This window comes from Cucumis sativus, chromosome 1 (assembly GCF_000004075.3).
Source record: "Cucumis sativus cultivar 9930 chromosome 1, Cucumber_9930_V3, whole genome shotgun sequence".
NCBI classification, from domain to species: domain Eukaryota; kingdom Viridiplantae; phylum Streptophyta; class Magnoliopsida; order Cucurbitales; family Cucurbitaceae; genus Cucumis; species Cucumis sativus.
In genome coordinates, this window is record NC_026655.2 from 326,408 (window position 1) to 341,404 (window position 14,997).

General features: G+C 31.8%; 2 protein-coding genes and 1 long non-coding RNA gene across 3 annotated transcripts; 2 read left to right on the top strand and 1 right to left on the bottom strand.

Annotated features, from left to right (window-relative positions):
* Nucleotides 1-1,851: 1,851 nt before the first annotated feature.
* Nucleotides 1,852-3,469, top strand: LOC101214060 (F-box protein At1g67340). The gene is made up of 3 exons (XM_004138000.3): nt 1,852-2,205; nt 2,323-2,485; nt 2,577-3,469. Exons 1-3 carry the CDS (start codon nt 2,054-2,056, stop codon nt 3,324-3,326), a joined length of 1,065 nt encoding a protein of 354 aa, XP_004138048.1. The 5' UTR covers nt 1,852-2,053; the 3' UTR covers nt 3,327-3,469.
* A 3,803-nt stretch (nt 3,470-7,272) lies between these two features.
* Nucleotides 7,273-14,821, top strand: LOC101214303 (nucleotide pyrophosphatase/phosphodiesterase). Its single transcript, XM_004138001.3, has 12 exons — nt 7,273-7,598; nt 9,067-9,158; nt 9,354-9,420; nt 9,535-9,657; nt 9,848-9,940; nt 10,341-10,470; nt 11,111-11,192; nt 11,290-11,422; nt 11,884-12,089; nt 12,188-12,313; nt 12,762-13,071; nt 14,228-14,821. The coding sequence occupies exons 1-12, from the start codon at nt 7,404-7,406 to the stop codon at nt 14,531-14,533; spliced, it is 1,863 nt and encodes a 620-aa protein (XP_004138049.1). The 5' UTR covers nt 7,273-7,403; the 3' UTR covers nt 14,534-14,821.
* On the bottom strand, nt 10,779-12,074 carry LOC116404960. Its single transcript, XR_004217979.1, has 3 exons — nt 11,871-12,074; nt 11,548-11,701; nt 10,779-11,372 (listed from the first exon to the last, which is right to left on the bottom strand). It is a non-coding gene; the product is annotated as an uncharacterized LOC116404960 (long non-coding RNA).
* Nucleotides 14,822-14,997: the final 176 nt, after the last annotated feature.

Below are 14,997 nucleotides of genomic sequence, written 5' to 3' on the forward strand. Positions count from 1 at the left end.
ATAAATAAACTACGACTTACTTTCTAATCATTTGACTATCTTTGTGTTTTTCCCCCATTTTTTTTCTCTCTAAATTTGGTGTTTCTAAATATTTCTTCTTCTTTTTAAAATATGTTCTCAAAATTATGTGTAGGATCATTTTTTGTTTTTTTATTCGCTAGCTTGTCGTTTGATAGATGTGGTATAAGCCCAGAGTTCTTATCACATCAACCTTACTTATTTATATATATATATATATATATTATAGCTATGTTCACCGTTTCAGTTTGATTTGGTTTCAAGATAAAATCGCAAATTGCAAAATGCAAAAAGTATCTCATACCAAACTCTGTCAAACTGAATCAAGATGAAACTACATTTGTGGTTAGATTTCGATTTTGTTTAAATCTTAGAAAATCTCAGGCTAGCAAATGATTGAGTTCGATAAAATTTGATTTTCTATTTTAAATTATTTCGAACAATCTTAGACAACACAAAGCATTGGATTCTATAAAGTTTCATTTTCTATTTTAGATATCAATAGATGGATTTAACTCCCTTTTAGAAACAAAATCTTTAAGAAGGTTTTTTTAAATTTATAAACAAAATCTCTATGAACGTATTTTTAAGTAACTTTTTTAAAATGAATCGATTCGGTTCAATTTTAGGATAAGTTTAATACATTAAACTGAACGTAACCACGTAAGAAGCAGATTTAACATAAAACAAACCTAATGCAATCAATTTCAATTCAGTTTCAATTATGTTTGATTTACATATTTTCAAATGTTCTATGAACACAATCAAAATATATAATATATAAAATAATAACAAAAACAACCCTAGCTTAGTAGTAAAATTTTCTTTCCTTTTTTTGAAAGTTAAACTCGCCAAATTATATTTTAGATTATTTAAAAGTTTGCCGACATAATAAATATAAAAATTAAAAGTTTAGAATTTTTCAAATTAAGATGTATGATTAAATTATTAAAATTTAAATTTAAATTAGTCCATAGAACACAAAATTGGAAACTTAGTTACCTATTAGACTCTAATTTAATACTTTTTATAAATATATAATAAAATATCACAACATATTTAAATATTTTATTGATTATTATGATTAATGGTTATTATAGTATCTTTCAGTTAATAGATCTTACTAGTTATTGTTTGAGAGATACAGTTATAACAATTTGTTTTGGATATAAATATAATATATACTTATATACACTCATTAGAAAACAAAATAATTTATCAAATTAAACTTAAATAGTATCAAGCGTATAGATTAGCTCGCAATATATTATATATTGTTATGAATAATAGATGTACTTTGAATGTGACATATACAGACATAAACTTAGTAAATACTTAATAACTATATTTACATTATGATAGAAATTAATAAAGAAATAAATAAATGAAAAGGTAATATATATAAAATAATGGTTTACTTAAAATACGGGACGATAATTACCCTAATTAGCTAAGGTGGTTTTCTAAATCAGTCACAGAATGGATTGGAATAAGTCGGTGTTAGTGTATTCCACTCCTTCCTCGCCCCACCGATTTTTCTATACCTACATGATAAATATAATAATAATAATAACAATAATTTGCTTATTTTATTTTTAGTTTTTAAAATTGAAACTTATAAACATTATTTCCCCTAATAACATAATATTTTTTAGTTGTAAAATTAGATTAATTAATGCCAATATTTCAAAAAAAAAAAAAAAAAAAGAACTGTAGGTTTAAAAATATAGAATAGAAAGTGAAATGAATATTTATATTTGTTTTGTGATGGGGAAGTGGAGGCCCCACTCGCACGGTAATGAAGTGGTGGATCTTTGTGTGTATAAAAACCTCCCCGTTGGAATTCGTCTTCACCGAACGCACAGAAAAGAGATTAAATAAAATATCAACAACAAAAAAACAAAGAGAGAAAAGATTTCTAAAAAAGAGGAAGCAGAACGGTTACCATTTCCGATTTCCCACACCAAGAGAACGCCGCCGTACCACACTCCTAAATCTCTACTCTCAACGCATGTAATCCCCAAACTCTTCAACAATGATTTCCTCCAAGAGGCCAAGAACATGCCGTAATTTCACCGTAGATTCTGATCTATTCGATGTCTTGCCCGACGATCTCCTTATACATCTCCTCTCTCGCCTTGCCGCCTCCGCCTCCTCCCCTTCTGACCTCCTCAACCTTCTCTTGACGTAATTACATATATGATATATCCCTGTTTTCGTTTTCTTTTTCTTTTTTCCTCTGTTTTTTTTTTTTTTTTTTTTTGGTTTTGTAAATTTCTCTTCTTTTTTGGGATGATTTTGCAGATGTAAGAGGTTGAATCGCTTGGTTCTTAATCCTATGGTTTTGTGTAAAGCCGGACCGAAGGCGTTCGCAGTAAGAATGCGAAACTGGTCTGATTCCGCTCACCGATTTCTGAAACGCTGCGTCGATGCCGGTAATTCGGAAGCGAGTTACACGCTTGGAATGGTTAGTTTTTTTTGAAAATTTTGAAGAAATTTTTACTCTGTATTGGGTTTGAGCGAGGATTGATGATATCTGTATTTTTTTTCCTTTGTAGATCCGATTTTATTGTTTGAGGAATCGAGGGAGTGGAGCTTCCTTAATGGCGAAAGCAGCGATTAAATCTCACGCTCCGGCGCTATACTCACTCGCCGTCATTCAATTCAACGGCAGCGGTGGGTCTAAAAGCGACAAGGATCTTCAGGCAGGCGTAGCGCTCTGTGCTCGAGCCGCTTTTCTAGGTCATGTGGACGCACTTCGCGAACTCGGCCACTGCCTTCAAGATGGTTACGGTGTGAGACAGAACTCCGACGAAGGCCGCCGCCTCCTCGTCCAAGCCAACGCCCGTGAGCTTGCTACGGTTTTACTCTCTTCCTCGAGTACATGGCAACAACAGCGACACAACCAGTCCGGCAACCTCCCTGATTTGACAGCGACTCGTTGTTCGTTGCTGAGTGATTTCGGTTGTAACGTTCCAGCACCAGAGCCACATCCGGTGAACCTGTTTTTGAGAGAGTGGTTCGAGTCGGAAGGTGAAGTGGCAGCGCGTGTGGGTCTGAGACTTTGTTCGCACAGTGGATGCGGTCGGGGTGAGACTCGGCCGCACGAGTTCCGACGGTGCTCAGTTTGTGGGACAGTAAATTACTGTTCAAGAGGATGCCAAGCGCAGGATTGGAAAGTCCGGCATAAAGAAGAGTGTACGACGGTGCAGCGGTGGCGGGATGAGGATGCTAACAATGCCGGCGAGATGTTTGGTATTGTTGAAGAAGAAGTTGAGGACGCCAACAATATCGTGGGTATTGTATAATCGTAACGGCGCTGTAATTTTGTCTATTTATGGAGATAGATAATACTTTTTCTAATCTTTTAATTTTGAGTTTTGTTTTAACGATTTCCTCTTTTTAACTTCGATCCACGTTTATTTATTCTATTCACCTAATTACTACCTTATATTTCTTGTTTAATTTTAACGATGGTGAACATCAAACAAGCTAATTAATTATAATTCTTTTAAACTAATTATTAGATAATCTAATTTTCAGATATTATACAATATTTTTATAATTTTATTTATTTTAGAGTGGGGGACAGTTTTAAAAAATGAATAAACTATTTATCGTTTATGACATTTTGTGTAAATAGTTTATATTTTTTATTATTTTTGAAAAAACCCTTTTGCGTTTGTTCTCAACTTTCTCAAATAATTTTAAATTTAAATTTACAAATTTCTTTAAATATTTGTTTTGTACGTTTACAAAAATAGTAAAAAAATTTAGGATAATTAGCTCGGTAGTAGCAAATGTTAAAATGTCTACTTGTCATTTTTACTACTAGAGGTCTTTTTCCATTTTTGTATGGATGCAATTTCTCCATTTGGGAAAAATTCAACAAAATGCCTTAACTTTATAATAAAAGAAAAATGGAAATTCTAAACCCATTACATTACACAAAATATTTACCTTTTATAAAAAAAAAATTGTCAAGAAAACTTTTCTATATATTTTTAGAAAACTCGTTCACTATATCATTTATTTTTACCATTAAGTTTTACTCTTATTGAAAATTGTTATATTCATGGTTTCCAAATTGAAAAAATTAAAGAAAAGAAAATGGGACCCGTCCAATTGGAATATAGAGAATTATAGGAATTTCAAATAAGAAGCATGTCATGAAGTATGAGGTATGTGGCTATGTGGCCATATGTGGCTATGTGGCTATGTGGTATGTGGAAGCTCTCCATTTTTCTCCCTTCATGGAGCACACTTTCTTCCTCTTTTTCCTTTTTCTCTTTCTTCTCCTTTCTTCTCCCAATATTCTCTTTCACTTTTTTCCACCAATATTCCTAAATATATTATCACTTTTTATGTCAATTTACAACCATCAATTTTTTCTTACACTAACTACGTACATTATCCCACCTTTTTTATCAATAAAATCATATTGTTTTTCTTTATAAATAATTTTTTAAAAAAAAAAACCAATTCAATCATATATAATATTGATGACAAATAATTCCTTAGAAATTGAATATATATACACACACATATATATAATATATCATATATCTTTTCTTTTTAAAATTATAATCTATTCATACAAAATAAAAATGGTAACTTAACTTCCCCTTTAATTTTTAATAACATTAAGCTAGCTTGAGTAATCTGCGTTATTAACCAAGTGATGGATGCATTGGATTCCAAAAAAATTTTTGGACCAACTATGAGAAGGTATATATGCTTCTTCATCAATCAACTATATATTTATTTAGTCCTCTTTTTTAATATATATATATATAACGATTTTATACTGATCTAACTTTTTATTATTTGCTATCATAAATAAAATAATAAATACTTTAAATTCAACTATTATAATCAACCTATTATAAGTCAAACTAAAATAATATAATTCACACTTCAGACACAAACTATATACAATAATTCATTTTTTTTGTTTCAAGCGCATGAGATGGAAACCTTGTCAATGATCACAATACGTTAAGATTGTTATTTACGTGAAGATTGGTGTAGAATAACAATCATGTTGTAGACGAGTGTTAGTTTGTTGTCAGTAAAGATATGATAATATCTCTAAGATATGTGAGTAGTGTTTATTTCATTATCTAATTTTCGTTTCACACCTTTGCTAAATACTTATTTTTATTTTCGTAGATTGATGTTTATTAATAAAGTTTTAAAAATAATTTAAAGTAGCAATGGAAAAAGCACTAAAACATAACTATAAGAACTTTTCTTAAAATTAATGTGAATTTTGAAACATATTTAAAAATAGAATGGACAAAAATTGGTTTTGACCCTAAAGGCATTCAAGTTATGGATGGGTTCGGGTGAGGAGATAAGCAAAAGTAGGTTTTGCCGATCATATTTATTTCAATAGCAAACTCTTTGCACAAAGAAAGTAGAGCCCACGAAACGAGAGAGATTCTATTTTGCCGTTTGCGTTCTGACCACTTAAGCGAGATACAAGATAAAGAAAGACGTGTTATGTTTAGACATTAAAGCTTCCCAACCAACAACTCCTTCGGGGCGAAATGCAACAGTGTGATTAACTCTTTTATTCCTTTTTTTTAAGACAATAGTTGATGTGATTAGCCCTTTAATTTTGTTTTAGAATAGGAAATGAGTGTGTTGAGTTTAGAAAGAAAAGGAAAAAGATAACAATTGAAAATAGAATACATTTGACAAATGAGACGAAATTGGAGAGGTTACTTTGACGGTGGCCATGCAGAAACTGCACATGGGGAGACCCCAAACCAAATCCCACACTTTCAAACAAAACTTTCATAGAAATTCTTTTTCCTTTTTAGTCCTTTGATAATAATGCTTTTTGTCAATAATGCAACTTTCTTTATATTCAAAGATGCATTTTATTGTAAGATTTAATCTCGACATCCTATCAAAAACAGAATTGTTAGGCATGAATTCTAGTGGAGGTATGTTTCCTTTGTTTATGTGATCTTGAATTAATTAGGTTTGAAGAAGTTATATAAACAAAAGTAACCGAGAGCAAGCATCATCAAAGTGAGAAAGCTAATGCTGGTCAAGGTTGAGGCACTTCCCACGGGGTCATGTTATGTTTCAAGCCCGAGCTTTGAATTGTTCTTCATATCAATAACGAGAGAGAAAAAAAAGGTTACTTTGTATGCCATGATAAAATAAAATAAGTATTTTTTTTAGTACAACAATATTTATTGGATCCGAACCACATACTTTCATTTTGATGTCACTTGAGTTGAGCTTTTGTCGATACAAATAAAGAAGTATTAATATTAAAATGACATTCATCTCTTCTTTTTAAACATCTATAATTAGTGAAACTATAGTATAATTTTTTAAGAGTAGTGCAAATATCAATTTATACATCTAAACTTTAGAAGTTGTATCAATTTAAAACATAAACTATAATTGTATTAATTTAAACTCAAAACTAATGATTTATATCAATTTAAACCTTAAACTTTCATAAATATACCAAACACTAAACTTTCATACATGTATCAACTTAAACTTTCAACTTTTCTAGGTATTATATCCAAGTAAAAGTATAACGAAGGACTAAATTAATACATTTATATAAGTTTAAGATATAAACTGGTATACTTGTAAAAGAAATTTAGAGTCTAAATTGATACAATTACGAACTTCAGGTTTAAATTGATACACTTTCAAACTCAAAATTTAAACTGATACAATTATGATTATGGAGTTTAAATTGATGCAAACCTCACAGCTTAGAAGTATAAATTGATTTTTTTTCCTATAAAGGATTATATATAATAATATATATATTCGAACAAGGAATATGGATGAAGCACAATATTTTTTAAAAAATTTATTTTCTTCATAGTTCATTTAGAACATATTATCACATAACTCGGACTCATAAAGTAAATAAACATCGACGTGGAAGAAACTTGATGACTTAATCGAAATAAACAAAAAGAAAAACAAAACCCTCACCAATGACTTTAATTTAAAAAGGGATAATTACAAAAAATTGTATGAAAAAAAATTATTAAAATTTATCAAACAGTATATATCATAGTCTATTAAATAGATATTGGTGTATTTAAAAAGATGGATTATTGTCCCCCTAAAATTATTATTGATTTTAATTAACCATTAAAAAATATCGTCCTCTAAGTCTTGACGATGATTGAATCAAACAAGAGAGAAGAAATATTCTTTTGTTTTTATTTCGAGATATAGAAAGTAATTGGAGACTATAAAAACTAGGAGGAATTTTACAAATCCAAACGGCATCACTCACATCCTTCGATCCCGGCCTCCCGCCTTGTTAAATCCGATGCCTTCACTTTAATTCCATTTTCTCTCAATCATCATCAACTCCCAAAGTTCCTCCCATGGCCGACTTCTTTCCATTCCCAAACCTTCTATTCATCACTCTCCTTCTCCTCTCTATCCTCTTCCCCGCTCATACTTACCAGGTTCGCCTCGATGAACACCAGCCTCTCTCCAAAATTGATGTTTACAAGGCTACTCTTGCACTCCGAAGTACCGCTTCCATTAGAGCCTCACCGCTTGTTCTTGGCCTCCATGTAAGTTTCGCTGCTCAGCAGCATTCTCATGGCGTTTTTTGCTCTTCATTATGCAGTCTTTAACTCATGTATGATTTTGCTTAGTTACTTCGGTACTTTTGAATTTTCTTCTTACTTGCATCGTTGACGAATATTTACTTCATTCGGTTCGTTTACTTGTATGAATTTGGAAAATATGATTCTAGATTCTTAACCAGCGCTCCTCTACTATTTGATTTTTCATCTGCATCGATACGGAATGATTACTGTGTACACAACTTACTGGATTGTGATTTTCGGAGATCTTGCAACATTCAGGATTAAAATGTTTGTTCATTTGTTGATTCTGTGTCTCATTTTGTATTTCCTGATCGATCGCTAACTCATGTACGATTTTGCTTAGTTAGTTCGATCATTTTGAATTTTCTTCTTACTTACAGCGTTGACGAACATTCACTTCATTCAGTTCAGTTTACTTGTATGAATTTGGAAAATATGTCTCTAGATTCTTAACTAGTACTCCTCTACTATTTGATTGATTACTGTGTAGACGACTTTGCTGGATTTTGATATTCGGAGATCTTGCAACTTTCTGGATTAAAATGTTTGTTTATTTCTTGATTCTGTATCTCATTTAATGTTTCCAAATCAATCGCTAACTCATGTATGGTTTTGCTTAGTTCGATAATTTTGAATATTCGTCTTACTTACAGCGTTGACGAATATTTACTTCATTCAGTTCAGTTTACTTGTATGAATTTGGAAAATATGATTCTAGATTCTTAACTAGTACTCCTCTACTATTTGATTTTCCATCTGCATCGATGCGGAGTGATCACTGTGTACACGACTTGCTGGATTGTGATTTTCGGAGATCTTGCAACTTTCTGGATTAAAATGTTTGCTTATTTGTTGATTCTTTATGAGATTCTTCTTAGGTTTTACTTCCTGTGTTGATTTCATATTACCTTGAAACGAATCTATTTACGTGTATGAGTTTAGAAAATATCGTAGCACTTCTCTTCGCACCTGATTTTCTATCTGCATCAATACGAAATGGTTACCGTGCGTCAGTAATCCGGATTATGCTTTTCCGAGATTTCTTTGTATGTTTTGTTTCAATTTTATATTTCTAGAGCCTGGACACCGGAAATATGAGTTGCTTAATTACTTGTTGATTCTTTATAAGTTGCTTCTTCTTGTGTTGGCTTATATGAAACTTTCCGAGTGTCATTTTGTATGTGTTATTGTTTATTGGAATAGTTGCAAATATAGCTATTAGATTCAGAATATTTGCATAAATGTAGCAACATTTTAAAAAAATTACATATATAGCAATATCTATCAAAATCTAGAAGTCTATCACAGATAGACTTTGCTATATTTACAATTTGTTTAAAATGATGGTTTATACTTGATTATAATCCTTAAAATTGCTACCTATTACCTTTGTTTATTTGTTGATTTTGTTCCAATTGCATTTTTTTAGGACGAGGATACCGAGTGGGTGACTGTAAAGTTTATACATCCTGAACCCTCGGCAGATGATTGGATAGCAGTGTTTTCTCCTGCGAAGTTCAAGTATGTGAAATCTCTTATTACATTATTTAGTATATAAAACTCTTGTTATGTGCATCGTTTTAAGTCAAAGTGAAAGTTTATACTGTTCTTCTTTGGCCTGTTTAGTTTTGATCCAATGATAATGATCTCACTATGATGGTGAAAGTTGTTACAAGTAGCAACAAAAACTGAAAGAACTCTGTTTATTTGTGGCAGCACATCAGCCTGTCCTAGTTCAAATAAAAAGGTTCAAACTCCATTAATCTGCTCAAGCCCAATAAAGGTGCTCCGGATTTAACTTGTAATATTGACCTTGGCGTGAATTTCAGATATATGATTTTTTAACGCTTGAATGAAACGATTACACAAATTTATTCTCTAACCATCTGTGTTCCAGTTCAATTATGCAAACTACACAAACTCAAATTATGTGAAGACAGGAAAAGCTTCTTTGGCGTTCCAATTGATCAATCAGCGAGCAGATTTTTCATTTGCTTTGTTTTCAGGAGGTCTCTCCAATGTTCGTTCTCTCACCTGCCTTCCCTTTTCCTTTCCTCACTCTAGTTATTCCAGTTTCCAACTCTGATAATGCAAAAAGAATTTTGTCTTTCATTAGTTTAACTTCATTTCTTGTCCGATGTAACTGTATTTATGTTATGATATTGATTTTATCTTCTAGTCTTAACTATGAGGAGTGATTGAATATGCAGCCAAAACTTATTGCTGTTTCAAATCCCGTATCATTTAAGAATCCAAAAGCACCATTGTTTCCTCGCCTTGCACATGGCAAACTGTGGAATGAAGTAAGTCGTTCAATATCTTCCAATTTTTTTTCGTTTTATTGTGGGAAACTTCCGATAGGGGACACAAAAAAGTCAATAATGGCCTGCAGTTGGGCAACTTTATGTCAAAATCTGATTTCCTTTCTATCCACATCACCGTGCTCATATGGTGGGCAGTATGAAAATTTCATGTCATAATCTGATTTCCTTTCCATCCAGATCACCGTGCTCCTATAGTTATTGTTGAAACTGTTATGAAATCTTCAATCAATTAGATACTCATTGCTAACTGATGTTGAAAAAATGTCTTCAAAACTGACACTTTTACATCATGCCAACATACGTGAGAAAGTTTCATATTCTACAGTTAGCAAGATTTAAATAGCTTAGCTGCAGAACAATCGTCTTTTGATTTTTGCAGATGACAATAACCTGGACAAGCGGGTATGATATAAGTGATGCTACTCCATTTGTCGAATGGGGTCTAGAAGGGGAGGTACAAACAAGATCACCAGCTGGCACACTGACATTTAGCAGGAACAGCATGTGTGGTATGATTAGTTCATGCAACTCATCAACTACATCTAAGCTAACAACTTAATATTATCTTTCAACAATATATATATATATATCAAGCTGTCTGTTGAAACTTTTCAAACATTTTTTAAAACCTTAATTAAAATACTGTTTCAAAAAGGTTTAACTACTAACCTTTTCGTGTGTTTGTGTGTCGGTTTGCATTTACCTTTCACTTGCCATTTGGGTCTAGTTGATCTTTATTCTTTAATACCAAATAATTGCAACTAACCACAAATTTATTGGAGAAATAATTTTGTAATTTACTTAAAAACAGAGGATATGCCTTATTAGTCAACTCATAAATTTTTTATTTCATCATCTTGATGTCCTTGAGCAAGCCATTAACCTGGAAATGAGTTTTCAATTCCATTCCATCCAAGTGGTTTCTTAGAACACCACCAATGTCTTTCTTTCATAGTTTCATCAGGACATGAATGTTAACAATTCATTTAGAAAGGTAGTTCAGACTTCTTTCAGAATGTATCGATGACTTTCTTCGATTCTAATTAGATAATTACTCTGCAAACCGTATTATTTTTACTCTTTTATTCTGACTGAGCACTAGTTTCTAATTTTTGACTTGTTGCATGATGACATTTTCTTCAATCAAAGATGCACCTGCACGAACTGTTGGTTGGCGTGATCCTGGTTTCTTTCACACGAGTTTCCTGCAGAACTTATGGCCAAACACTGTGTATGTATCAAATATCAATGGTTGAAGCTATTGATCTGAACCACTATTTAAATCTTGTTTTTATGTGAATTAAGGATTGCTGCGTTGGTTTCAACAGGTATACGTACAGAATGGGTCACCGCTTGCTTAGTGGATCATATATTTGGAGCAAGAGCTATTCATTCAAGTCATCACCGTTTCCTGGGGAAGAATCATTACAGCGTGTCATTATATTTGGTGATATGGGGAAGGTACCTTCCATAAAGTTTTTTAATTACATTGATTATAATCAAAATGAGTCTGAGATCTATAATTCATAAGGAAATATTGAAACTAAAGAAAAAAGGAAACTTCTCAACTTCAGTTAATTAACTACCTCTTCGGGTCTATGTATGTTTCTTGAATTGACTTCATAAATCTCTATCTTCTTGAGAGGATTTTCTACAACTACCATCACATTTGAGCTCCTTGAGGTCGACGATTGTCATACAAATGATTTTTGAAAAGGAACAATCCAAGCCCTTTCATCACTGCCAATTTAGTGACAGTAACAAATGATATAACAGAATTATCTTCCAAACTTGATAAGAAATTAGAATTCGAATACAGCCCTTTCCATATCCAATATTTTATGAGTTGCACATTTTCAGTTTGTGACAAATGGTAATCTCATGAAGATAAGATTTTTCGAACACTAACCATGACTTTTCAGGGACAACGTGATGGCTCGAATGAATTTAGCAACTATCAGCCTGGAGCATTGAACACCACCGATCAGCTCATCAAAGACTTAAACAATATCGACATTGTTTTCCACATCGGAGACATGTCTTATGCAAATGGGTATCTCTCAGAGTGGGACCAATTTACTGCACAGGTGGAGCCCATTGCATCCAGGGTTCCCTACATGGTTGCAAGGTTTTCAATTAATATCAATAAATTGTTCCCAAGCGAATGATTTTTCGACCATTTAACTGTGTATCAATCTTAAGCCTCTCCTATTTCTCTTACTGCAGTGGTAACCATGAGCGTGACTGGCCAAACACCGGATCCTTCTATTCAAACATGGATTCGGGTGGGGAGTGTGGAGTTCCGGCGGAGACCATGTTCTACTTTCCTGCTGAAAACAGAGCAAAGTTCTGGTAATATTCAATCAAGAATTCTTTCCATGAAAATCTATATTGCAATGCTGAGTTTTATACATACGTTGCTTCACAAATTAACTACGCAGTTGTTTTTATTGGAGGCTCTCTTTCTCAATCATTTTAGATTTTACTAAGGCGCCATTTAAGTAACAATTTGGTTAACTCAACTCTTTTTATCCAAGAAAAATGGAAATCAAATGAGGTCTAAAATATCATTTGTTGCCGTCTTTCATAAAACCAAGACCATTTAATTATTCAATCAAAATTCTTAATTTTGTTAAGTTGTCTGTTCCAAAAGACAAAAAGGATCGAACGATAATGCTACCCGCAAATTTTCTTGGTACAAACGAAGACTAAAATCAAAATAATAAATGAAATCTCTGTTGGAATAGACAATTCATAAAACTATCATGCATTAACTGTTGACGTGGTGTGGTATCATCAGGTATTCAACGGATTATGGATTGTTCCGGTTTTGTATAGCTGATACAGAACATGACTGGCGAGAGGGGTCAGAACAGTACAGATTCATAGAGCAATGCCTTGCATCAGCAGATAGACAAAAACAACCTTGGTTGATATTTGCTGCTCATCGTGTGCTCGGCTACTCTTCCAACGACTGGTATGCATCGCAGGGCTCATTTGAGGAACCTATGGGTAGGGAAAGCCTGCAGAAACTCTGGCAGAAGTATCGGGTCGATATTGCCTTCTATGGCCATGTCCATAACTACGAAAGAACATGTCCAGTTTATCAGGTATACCGCTTTTCCTAATCTATTTTTATAAGTGCTTTTTAATCCGGTACAAACATTTAAAACACATCAAATATCAAATATAGTTTAGGGTAGGTTTAGAATATGTTTTTAAAGTATTTAATTTTAAAAAAATAAGTCATTTAAAAAGAAAAAAAATTAGAATATTTGGGAACCCACTTAAAATAGCTAAAATGGTTTTTATAATATGTTTTAAAAAAGAAAATTTATCAAATAAGTTTAATTAAAAATAAGTTTTTCTTAAATAAATTTTTTTATGTCAATCCAAACGGACATTAGTATACAGACTAGTTTTTAATATCCAATCATATGAATAGTTTTGTTTTTAGAATTTGAAAATACTAGACATTTGAAATACGAGAACAAAAATTTGAATACTGATTTTATTGCGGTGTACTTTAAACTATTTTTTCTAATCAAACAAGTTGAATAAAAATGAGTTTTTTGAAAAATACCTTTGTTTAAACCAATCCAACGGGATGGTGGAGAGTATATATAGGCCAGTTTTTAAAATCTTATCATATGAATGATGTCTTCTTCTTTAGAATTTTGAAATACATGAACAAAAATTTGAGTACCGATTTTAAAAGTATAATTTCTGAAAGGATTCTTAAATTAGTTTAGAAAATAAAGAAAAAAAGTTTCCTTTTCCTTTGCAAAACAAAGTAAAAGGTTAGTAAAACGAATGGACATTTCAAGAATAATATTTAAAAAAAGAAAAAACTGACAAAGCAGTAACCATAAAAAATAAACAAAAGAAAAGGTTCGGTTAAAGGTATCCTAAAACTTGTGTGTTTGTGTGTGTATATTATAAGTTTTTAAAAATATTTAGTATAAATTACGTCTTCATAGTTTTTCACTTTTTTTTTTTCATAAAACAAGATGAAAGAACTAAAAACAATCGATAGAATTTTATGAAAATTACTTTTCTAATTCATAGATTTTCTTACGATTTATTAATTGAATATATATATTAAAAAAATATATATTGAAACCCCTTTCGAAAAAATAAACCTTATTTTCAAAGATGTGTTTAGATTTAGACAATTTATAGAATTTTATCTCTATTTTAGCTGCATCAAATTTCATTTCGTCTATATTCATTAACATTAAGTTTTTACGGTGGTGGTGGTGATAGCATCAATGCGTGAATGAGGAAAAAAACCACTATTCAGGCACAATGAACGGCACAATCCACGTAGTGGTCGGTGGAGCAGGAAGCCATTTATCCCCATTCACCCAAGAGATCCCAAAATGGAGCATTTATAGAGATTTCGATTATGGTTTCGTAAAGATGACAGCATTCAACCGCTCCTCTTTGCTCTTCGAGTACAAGAGAAGCAGCGACGGAAAGGTTTATGATTCGTTTACCATTTCAAGAGACTACCGAGACGTTTTGGCCTGTGTTCCCGACAGTTGTCAACCCACAACTTTGGCTTCTTGAACATTTACACTCTATTTCTCCTCCTCTTTGCATATATCAGTTTTGTGTCACTTCAAGTTATTGAGAACATAATTATGCTTCTCATTCGTTTAGGTTGCATAGAAGTAGTTAGTTACTCCATCATTTTTATTCATAATTTTGTTGTCTAGCTTAAGTTCCTAATCTATTTTTCTTTACAAAAGAGCTCAGTTTTCAAACAATAATTGTATATACACGTATACATATAAGTGTATCAAAACAGACATTAAGGGTGATTTAGAATGTTCAATTAAATTGTCATGTTCAAAACTGTTTGTGTTTTCATTAACAAACTAATTTTAGAAACCGATTTTGTTTTCAGAAATTAATTTAAAATCAAGATTGGTAATGGATTCACTTTTTGTTTTTTAAACGAGGAATTTGTTCTTAGAATTGTGAAAGAAAATTGAAAAAGAAAAAGAGAAGCTTTCAAAATATACATAAAA